The sequence below is a fragment of the Gossypium hirsutum genome, chromosome D08 (genome assembly GCF_007990345.1).
Source record: "Gossypium hirsutum isolate 1008001.06 chromosome D08, Gossypium_hirsutum_v2.1, whole genome shotgun sequence".
NCBI lineage: Eukaryota > Viridiplantae > Streptophyta > Magnoliopsida > Malvales > Malvaceae > Gossypium > Gossypium hirsutum.
The window spans coordinates 7,430,371-7,441,003 of record NC_053444.1 but is presented as its reverse complement, the minus strand read 5'-3'; the positions used below and the strand labels follow the sequence as shown (position 1 = coordinate 7,441,003).

Here is a 10,633-nt window from a genome sequence, read left to right as displayed (position 1 = left end):
GTTTCATTTTGTAAATTTTTAATATTATCTATCCCCTGTAATTTGTATAAGAGAAAAATATACTAGTTTCATTTTGTAAATTTTTATGAGTATACTAATAACAAACATAGAAGCCAAACAAAATCTAGCAAAATATTTTAAACAAACAAACCAAAAAGGGAAAAAGTGAACACATGCTCATCAATGGGTCCATTCATGAAGGTCTAATATATAAGGGATATGATGCTTTCAATCAAACATATAAAACAAGTAGTAACAGCTATAAATGTGTTTAACCCTTGGGTTAGCCATTTGGGTGTGCTTATGCCTGTTGAGAAAAAAAATCTTCTTATATCGACATTGTAAGTACAATTAGAATCTGCAGTGTGATCATTTTTTCTTTTTCCAAATCCACTTAACAAACATGGATTCATTGCCCAAAACTCCTGTGAAAAAAATCCAAAACCCAGGCCCAGTCATCAGCAATGATTAGCAGCTGGTATTAAGGGATAAATCCACTGTTGGATCCAAACCCATGTTTTCCATCCCTCTCATTCTTCATGTTTTCACGATCATCATCAAAGTTAGGTCCATATAGTCATAAGATTGCTTCTGGAATGCCAAGCTTGCCGCTAAGATATAATTGCGTTGGAACCTCACATTTTTGGAGACCTGAGACTGCATCCGACTGTGCCAAAGTTAATGACCCTGACAATGCTATTAATGGCTCCAGCAAGAAACTTTTACTCTCATTTTCTCTTTCGTCTTTTCTTATTTCTTCCAGTAAAGCTTTACTTGTATCAATACCTGGAACAGTTTGTTTAATAACCCCAAATCAAAATCATTAGCAAAATCTTGCAAATTCACTAATTTCTCCAATCTGTTAAAATATCCTCACCTGCAAGGTATCCACCATGCACATAACCATTAAATCTTTCACTTGTGTGTTCACCAGTAAAAAAAATGCGTCCAACTGGGGCCTGAACGTAACACACACAAGTGTTATTATGATTGAATATGCCAATGCAGCTGGCATTCTGATGTTATTTTAAGAATTATATATTAATATATAATATATTAATCCACCAATCCTCACATCACACACAAGAAAGAATTTAACTGTGAATTATCCGATAAACAAGTTAGAGTTGGTTCATTCATTTTGATATCATGAAATTCTTGGATGTTATTACTAATGGAAGTGAGAGACTGAGATTCAGAATCAATATAAAACACAAAAAGTAAATAGTCATGACTTACCTTAATATCATTAACAACTTGGTTATTACAGATTATGGGGTAATTGCTGTAGCTGCCACGCTGGAACCTATTATTCCACCATCGGGGAACAAGTATATCTGTAGCAGTCGGTATGTCGGGCCCAAACATGTCCCTCAGCACACCCATTGCTTCCTTTAACGTCTCTTCATCAGATTGAGCTTCAACACGTTTTGATTCACCATTGGTCAATGTTACCACCAAAATATTCGAACCAGGGTATGCATTTTCCATGTGCTGATCAGCATAGCAACAAATCAGCAGTCAATTTAGATGAACTGATGATGGAATCTCTCATATAAGATGCTTCAAGAAAAGATGTATGGGTTCTCGTTTAGCTAGGCAGAACTTAAACTACCATGGTTGAAATTTAAAGTCTAAAACCTTCCTAACATACCACCAGCACCTCTTCTCCATAAAAACAGAGAAACAGCGCAGATAGTGACTAGGTCCCATAATGCAACCAAAGTTCAGAGCTCCATGACAATGACATAATTTTATATACAGCATAAAGGAGAAAACCATTATGTGGTGGTAGTTGGTAATATCTACACGGTAAAATAACTGTTAATATTTTAATTGTTGTCCTTTAGCTGAAGAAGCTGCCCCCAGAACTTGATTTCGGATCTTGGTAATACAAAGTAGTATTGTCATGTTATCAAAATTCCAGGGTACTAGTCAACATATCATGTGGGCAGCTAGGTTGTTAAATGTAAATTACAGTCCCTTACAGATAAGAAACCAACAAAGTCAACCCCACCAACCTCTTTACAGATTACCTTATTGTATTCTGTATTTAATTAGTGACTGTGCATAATCATTTATGTGACAGAACAGCAATTTCGTTATACGGCAGCAGTAATAAGAGGATTGGTTTAGATCAAAGATCAAGTAGATGGCAACAATATAATAAAGGGAGTCACGATTAAACCTGCCAAAACGTGTAATAGCCTCTCCGCTCGTGAGCATAGATGAAGAACTCTTTGTCAGTCCCACAAGGCCAAAACTTATACGGGAACTTGAGGAAGATCTTGGTATATACCATCACATCACATTTCCCTATGGCATCCGTTTTCCACCTCTGTTATCATTAAAAGTTTTTTTCTTAATATTTGTATTTGTTTTTTTATAATTGAGAATGGAACGAGGTTACTTGGTATCAAACTCATAAGACTTTGACCATTGAATTAAAAAATTGTTAGCTTAATTTTATATTTTTAATCAAATAAATTTTTGACAAGTTACTTCAATTTTAAATTCCCAAAGCCAAATAATTTTACTATCCAATTTCACCTTCCAATTAAAAGAATAAGTAAATAAATCTGCAGCTAAAGTGTCTTCTCTCTGTGGTTTTATTTTTAAGGCTAAAAGTGGTTAACAGGAAATAAATTAACAACTAATTATTCCCTCTTATCTGGAGACATCTGACTTTTGTTATGAGTAAAGAACGAGGATACGTACAATGAACTAAAGAAAGCAAGAGGATACGTACGGGCAAGGGCGGCCTGAAGCAAATGAGGTCGCTTTGGAGAACACCGATGCTAGCTGACAAAATGACGTAGTTGGCTTCGTAAACACAACCATCCTCTGTTTTCACCGTGACGCCGTTTCTCGAGTGCTGTAATTCCCTGACAACCTGCCCCAAATCCATGCACGGAGAAACATGTCCCGCATCATAATTATACAATATTTAATAGAAATGTGTTTTAAAAATAATTGTGAGATTCTGAGAAGTCAACGCAAGAAAACCCGTGCAGTTTCACAGATATCAGAAGCAAAAACCAAAAGATTTTATTGAAGCCTGAAAGAGGTACATGGAGTCCCATGTCCCCATAACCCAATTATGGGAGGTTTTGTAAAAGGCACCGTGAATGGTAGGAAAAACATGGAAAAGGCTGATTTGAGTGTAATCGATGCAGTAAAGACGACAGCGTATTAAATGCTGAAAATGACGAAACTTTCTATCTGCATGTTATTATGTGAGTCTGATAGGACATCTCAACTCCTGGGTGTTGTTCTCTGGTCATTGTGGACAGTATGCAGCATAGGGGGGAATTGGGGAATATGGGTCCTACAGTTGTTGATAGTGAGGTAAAAAGTGCCTGAAAGTTTTGAAAGAGATGAATTCATGGCTATATATGATTGAAATGAGAAATGTGAAGGTCAAATTATAGCCTGTTCAATAGTTTCCAACGCTTTGCATCATTGAAATTGTTCGCTTATAGTTGGGAACAGGCCCAACATTTTGGGGTTGACAAAAATAGTTTCCTGTTTTTCAACATTGGTAAATATCATTACATTGATGGAAAATTAAGGGGTCAGCTTATAAATCAAGATAAGAAACAAGCACAAAAATTCCAGTGTTTTCAGCGAAATATTTGATATCAGCATAATTAGTAGCAGAGACTGCTATGATCATGATGATGGCAGCAAGATAAAGAAAGAAGCAATGATAATTAATCAAGAAAAGATATTAAGTATAAAAATAGAGAAATGGGACCCGCCATAGAGAAGAAAAAGGTGTATCTAAGAGAAAATATTAAAATAAACAGAGGTTAAAATAGCTTTCAGTAAACGTCATTATCTGCAAACTCCCAAAAGTGGGTCAATCAATCTTAACAACAAAAGGAAAGCAGTGCATGCATATAAAAACATAGCTTGAGTGGCAAAAAACAAAACAATCCACATAATATGGACTAAAAAATATGATTAAAAAAGCAAAACAAATGGAAGAGGGAAACAAGGGAAATCAATCAGATGGTTTTAATACCTTATTGAGTTTGAGGCGATTATCCAGGATTTTTCCCTCCGACGTCAATAGAAAATCCTCTGCCATTTTATACAGTAAATACTCATAACCCCTTTCATCTGCCACCAAAAATTCTCTTTCCCCAAAATCTACGTATGTTGATATTGGCTCCACCTCTGTTTTTTAAAAAAATTGAAAAACTTTAAGCCCTGTTCAATGTGAAAGTTTTTTTCATTTAAGATTCCTAATGAGTAATGACACTATAATTGAAGTTCTGATGACTTTTTCTTCATTTGCATTTCCATGGCTTGAATTGTCTTAGCATCCGAACAGGGGAAAACAAAAATGAGTTGTGCAACTTGCCTGCCATCTCGAAATCGTGTAATATAAAGTCAATCGCGAGCTCTATCGGTGTCTTCGCTGTTCTGAAAAATAAAATCCACAAAAAGTAAGCAAAAAAGGAATACTACAATTAAAATTCACTCACACCTAAGAGAGGAAAAAAATCAAATAATTATGAAATCATCATAGATTCTCCTTACAAATGTAACTCGGCTCCATTGGCGACATCCTCGACAGAGTTTGACTCTAGGTCCCTTAGTTTCTGTATCGCCGAGTCCACCGCTTTCTTGTATGAGTCTGCGGCGATTGCACTCGGAAAGATCTTCCCACTGAAAATGTTCAACTTCAATTTATATATGACACAGAATTTTTTGTCTCGAAAAGCAGACTCAACAACAGAAAAGAAAAAGGCAATTTACGCCGGGGAATCCAAAATATCCACACGGCTATTATTAAGAGGGAATTTTTTTCCTCATTCACTCATTTTCTAAGCACAATGATCCACCGCCAAAGGAAATAGTCAAAATTTTCGGGTTTCGGATTCGGACCTCCGATCGTAGATGTTATAGCGGGCATTACTGTAGTCAGAGAAGCAGGTTCGGAGGCCAAACTTAGAAGCTATCTCCCAAACGGGATTGGACGCTTTGCCACCTACACCAGCGATCCAACCCGCTCCAAGCTCCACCGACACCCCTCCGAAACTTTCTTTCAGGATCCTACCTCCAATTCTACCGGAAGCTTCCAAAATCAGCAAATCCGCAATTCCGTTGTCAGCCAAAACCTTCGCCGCCGATATACCTAACCAATTTAAAAGATCATCGATTAAAAAATATAATCCCTCTCGTTAAGAGCGATCCCTTTCAAATTGTTAACTCATAATAACATGTAATATAATACATCCATATTCCACATATTTGTTCGTTTAAAACATTTAACATATTACTATTTGGTTAGATAGTCTAATGTTACCGACCAGAGATGCCGGCGCCGATGATGATGACAGCGGAGCTTGAAGAAGAATCCATTGAGGAAAAAAAAAGAAAGTTGTGAAGAGAAGATAAAGAGAATGGAGTGTATGTGTTGTTTGACTGTTAAGACTGTTGGCGAGAGACTGAAAGGCAGAAATAGCGGGAGTCAGTTTATATAAGCCTCTTTCTCTCTCTCTCTAATAAGTTCTTACAACTTAATTATTTTTAATTAAAAATGTGTTTTTGATTTATTACATCTTTTTTGTTTTTTTGGGATGATAGTAATAGTGCAATCAAAACCAGCTAAACATTAATGAGTTGTAATTAAATTACATTAACCTTAACATATTTTAATATTTGAGGAAATCTATTTACTTCTTATACTTTTTCAAAAGTTATGGATTTAGGTCCTTTAGTATTTTTATTTTTTGATTTTTTCAATTAAAATTTGAATTTTAGTCTTTAACTCCTAACTCAAATAGTAGTAGTTAAATCCACTTGATTAAATTTAATTACTAGTCATGTACTCTACATATAGCAGTAGATTTAGTCCATATTCTGCAATTAGATCATTCTAAATCCCTATATTTTTAAAAATTTAAAATTTGCACATGACAATTGTTAATCTATTAACTAGATTTATAGTGGGCAATATGTGGAAATAACAAACTGACATGGTGTTACACATACGATAATATTTTTGGTGCATCAGATTTTGAAAATAATAGAATTGAACAATTATCATTTGGCAGTGACTAAGATTTTAAATTTTAAAAAATGTATGGACTATAAGAATACCAAATTAAAATATAGAGATTAAATCACGACTTTCACAAAGTATAAAGAATAATAACAAAATTTAACCTCTTATTTATCTAGGAAAAGTTTTATATTTAATTTTCCAAAATAAAAAGAATAAAATATCAATTTTTTTATTAAAAGGTTCATAATTGTAAATATTTATTATATTCAAGAATAATTAAATAAAAATTGATTTTTAACTAATTTCAATTTAAATTAGAGATTACACAATTTTTTTTTTACTTTACACCACTTTACTTTCCCTTTTCTTTCTTTTACTGCTTCCATCCAAACATAACGTAGAGTAAAATAGACGTTATTGACTTGATTGAAGTGTATTATCATTATTATTATTATTTTGAAAAATGATTTAAGGGTATATTATATGTATAGGATTAAGACATTAAACTCAAATAATTTCATCATTATTAATATAATATGTTTAGAGAAGAATATACATTATGCTTCCATTTCAGCCGTTTTGTTTACCACCTGGAAATTAGCTGATCCACTCAAAAATTTGTTTTGATTTTTATTTGGTTATACTATACACAAAATCAATTTATGTCTTGTTCATTCAACTTCAAAAAAGTTATCAATGATTATTGAACTATTTCAAAATTTTTCATTTAAATCATTTAATTATTCGAAATTTTTTATTTAAGTTATTGGATTATTAAGTTTTTTTTCTTCTAAAGTCTAGGTAGCGAATGATGTATCAGTAAATATCGACGAGTAGAAGAACATAATTTAAATCCAAGTCGATTTGACATTTAATTTCAGATATCGAAGAAAAAAACTATTTAGATTTTAGTTCGCATATTCATGACGTTTAAAGTTGTTTTATGAAAAAAAAATTAAACTACAAAGGAAAAGGGAAATGGGAACTTTCAATTGGCACAAGCGGTGCATAAAAAGAAGGCCATATAACAACAATTTTAACAGTCCGGTGACTTCAATAAAAACTTCCAAATAATTCGATGACCATTTTATAACTTTTTTTAAGTTGAGTGACCAAAATATAAACTTACTAATAATTTAATGACTTTAAATATAATTTACACTTTTATTTAATATATCCTCTTTAAATTACATTAAAATATTAATCCCCACAAACATGCCACATGACTTGAGAGATTCACATACGTTGATATAAAAGTGTAGAGGTAAACTTTAATATATTTTCGTATAATTATCATTTAATAATTTAATCTATTCCATTTATATAAACCATGTATGTCAAGTTCAAAGTAAATTAAAAATTTTTAATTATTTATTTTACGTAAAATTTTTAATTGTTAAATAGATATAAAAAATATTTTAAATTGATATGATAGTGATATCGGATTGATTCAAAAAATTTACATGTATGATGAATACAAATATATTAATAAATTCAATTATTAAAATATTAATCTTACAAAAATTATTAAAATATGTAAAACTACTCTAATTTTACAGCCGTGTAAGTAAATTCATCTCATATATCTAACTAAATTCACGCAGGATAAAATTTAATCTTAGAAATTGGGATATCAAAGTTTCAAAAAAATTGTATTTTTGTTATACTAAAACCCCATCAACGTTATATGAAAGGATATCTAGACTTATTCAACGGTCGAATTAACCATCCAAGTAAGAATGTTCACTTAGACCCGAAAATAAATTAGAGTTTAAAATATGGTTTAAACTTGAACTCCAATATTAAAAATTAAAGTTCGGCCCGACCTATATTTTTCTTCAAGTTTATAATATATTATGTAATTTATATCACTTCTCATAAAAAAATGTAATTTATATCACTTCTCACAAAAAAATGTAATTTATATCATATAAAATTATATACTATACCATAATATAAATGTTTAAAAAAAATCTAATTGCTTATGTTTAAAATTTTAATTTAAAATATTTTTTTGATACAATATTAGAGGTAACGCGATTCGAACTTATGTCAAAGAACTATCACTCCATTCAAATCAATATTAATTTAAAATATATATTTATTAAATATTAAATAAAAATGATTATATTTTAAAAAATATAATCAGAATTAATTGAATTCGTGCCTTGAGACTCATAATTCAAATCGAATCCAACTTAAACAATTAAATATAATATTAATACTATGCATGACCTGAGCTCAATCTCTACCGAATTAATCCATAAACATCTACTATCATCTTTGTTTTTGGTTTTTTCTTTTGAACTTTTATCATGCTAATACACGTTTATGATTTACAGGTTTATAGTAGTAATAATCTTAATAAATTACACGGTAAACCTTTTCAGCTTAAATTAATTAGCCCAACCACATTCATCATTTGATTTTGAATTAAATCAGTTAGAACATTAATCTGAAAAGAAGTATCAGACTAGTTAGATTTGAGAAATTAATATGAATCGGCTTAAAATTTTAATTCAACCAGTTGAATCGATTTTTATCTTTTTAATATATTTTTATGATTTATTTAATCGAACTGTACTGATTGATTCTGCATTCATTTATTTTTATCTTAACATATTCTTTTTTATTCCATTTTATTGCGAGTGAAAAATCAAATTCGCTTTATTTTTATGTAATTAGTTTTAGGGTAAGATAAAAATAGTAATAACGAGTAACTAATTGATTCAACCATAACCAAAGTGAAAAAAATATATATCTAAAAGTCCGAAAATTATAAAAAATAGTGCGTAACGGATATATATATATATATTTTTTGTTATCCACGTAAGAGCATATAGTCATTGCCAAATATGAAATACGAATGTCATAAGCATACGAGGATGGCGGTTTGGCACGTGAATAATAAGTTAAGCGTGCATGTACACGTGGCTTTCATCTACTTTGTCACTGATTTCCTTCTTTGAATCAATAACCGGAAAGTGTTGATTTAGAAGGAAGAGATTGAAACTGATTCAACCAATAATTAATCAAGTTTTTCTATTTTTATAATTTTTATGAATTTTAAACAATTTATACGATTAAATCGAATAAATCAATAATCATTGGTCCCATCAATTTAATCACTAATCCGATTTTAAAAAGTTTAAATCAAAATGCAAGTAAAAGGACTAAGTCCACCCTTTTAGCTGTATGATTTTTTTGCTTTTGTATTGCTACCTAACTTACTAACATTAATACCCCACTATATATTAATTTATAATTTCATTAATTTTCAGAGAATTAAATAATTTTTTTATATTTAAGGATTAAAGTATAATTTTATCACAAATTAATTTATTATTTTTAAAGAAACTTAAGGAATTTTTTTCATTTTTAAGGAGATCAAGACATCTACCAACTCCCTAACATTGTTTCTGCATATAGATCGATCACTTCAAATACAATAGTCAAAAATTAAAAGAAAAATAACATCAGGTATATTGCTTCTGCATAAAATTTTAAAATATATTAATTTTATTAAGCAAAATATTTTTAATTAACTTAATATTAATATAAAGGTAACATTATTTTTAAAGATATTAAAAGCAGTAAATAATTCTAAAAAACATATAAAAATGAAAAGAAATACAATTTTCTTATTTTTAGTGTGAGTTTGATCTTTTATGTCAAAACTTTTTATACCAAAATTATATGTGTTTAATTTTTTAATATTAAAATTGTTTCATCTTTGTTTTTCTTTAAAATAAAATTTTAAAAAAGTAAGATAATATAATATGTATTAATTTAAAATTAATTATATGATAAACTGTATCAGTAAATTTTAAAATTTTATTTATATTTATAATCATATTTAAATGTATATTTATTTATTAAATAATAATTTGTTAGAATAATAATAAAAAAATAAATTATATAATTAAATTTTGAATAACATTTTATTAAAATAATAAAAATATCAATATATCAATATATTTTTAATGATATTATTTAGAGTAATTAAAAATTAATTACAAAATAAAACATCAAATATAAAATAATATTAATAGTTTTTAAAAATTAATTTTAATAAAATTAAAGTAGACTCAATAATTATATTTTATTTTATATATCCTACAATATAAATCCAAGTACCATAATCCGTAATATTTTTCATTTGTCATTTTTATATTATATAATTTTTTTAGTTTTAAGAAATATATTTATATAAGGTTAATTTGTTTTATTGATTAAATAAAAATAATTAAAAACATATTTAACTATGATATATATGAGAAAACATAATATCTAATTAAATATTTATATTTTTATAATCTTATAAAAGTATAAAACAATTTATTAACAAAAAAATAAAATTAATTAATTAATTATCAAATTGTAATGTTATCTTTTTATTTAGTAACATTTTAATTTTATAAATTATTTAACTATTAAACTTAAGAACATTGTAATGAAATAATAACATGGTAATATGTCTAAACCTTTACATAATACAAGTTTTTAAAATATTAAAATATATTTTAAAAAAGTATATTAAATTTAATAATTAAAATTTTTAATATATTGAATGAAGATATCTTGATACATAACATATTTTAAATAATTTTTATT

The 10,633-nt window shown here is 28.8% G+C and overlaps 1 protein-coding gene across 1 annotated transcript; it reads right to left on the bottom strand.

Moving 5' to 3' along the window:
- Nucleotides 1-310: 310 nt before the first annotated feature.
- LOC121220248 (polyamine oxidase 1) lies at nt 311-5,461 on the bottom strand. The gene is made up of 10 exons (XM_041099724.1): nt 5,322-5,461; nt 4,897-5,146; nt 4,549-4,677; nt 4,370-4,431; nt 4,028-4,182; nt 2,750-2,893; nt 2,189-2,338; nt 1,240-1,494; nt 878-959; nt 311-786 (listed from the first exon to the last, which is right to left on the bottom strand). Exons 1-10 carry the CDS (start codon nt 5,371-5,373, stop codon nt 578-580), a joined length of 1,488 nt encoding a protein of 495 aa, XP_040955658.1. The 5' UTR covers nt 5,374-5,461; the 3' UTR covers nt 311-577.
- Between the last annotated feature and the right edge of the window lie 5,172 nt (nt 5,462-10,633).

Bases quoted from the DNA above. Each gene is read 5' to 3' on its own strand.
- LOC121220248 (XM_041099724.1), bottom strand. From the start codon at position 5,373: ATGGATTCTTCTTCAAGCTCCGCTGTCATCATCATCGGCGCCGGCATC. The intron at 5,147-5,321 runs GTCGGTAACATT...TAAATTGGTTAG, and splicing joins CATCGGCGCCGGCATCTCTG to GTATATCGGCGGCGAAGGTT. The intron at 4,183-4,369 runs GCAAGTTGCACA...TTTAAAAAACAG, and splicing joins ACACGATTTCGAGATGGCAG to AGGTGGAGCCAATATCAACA.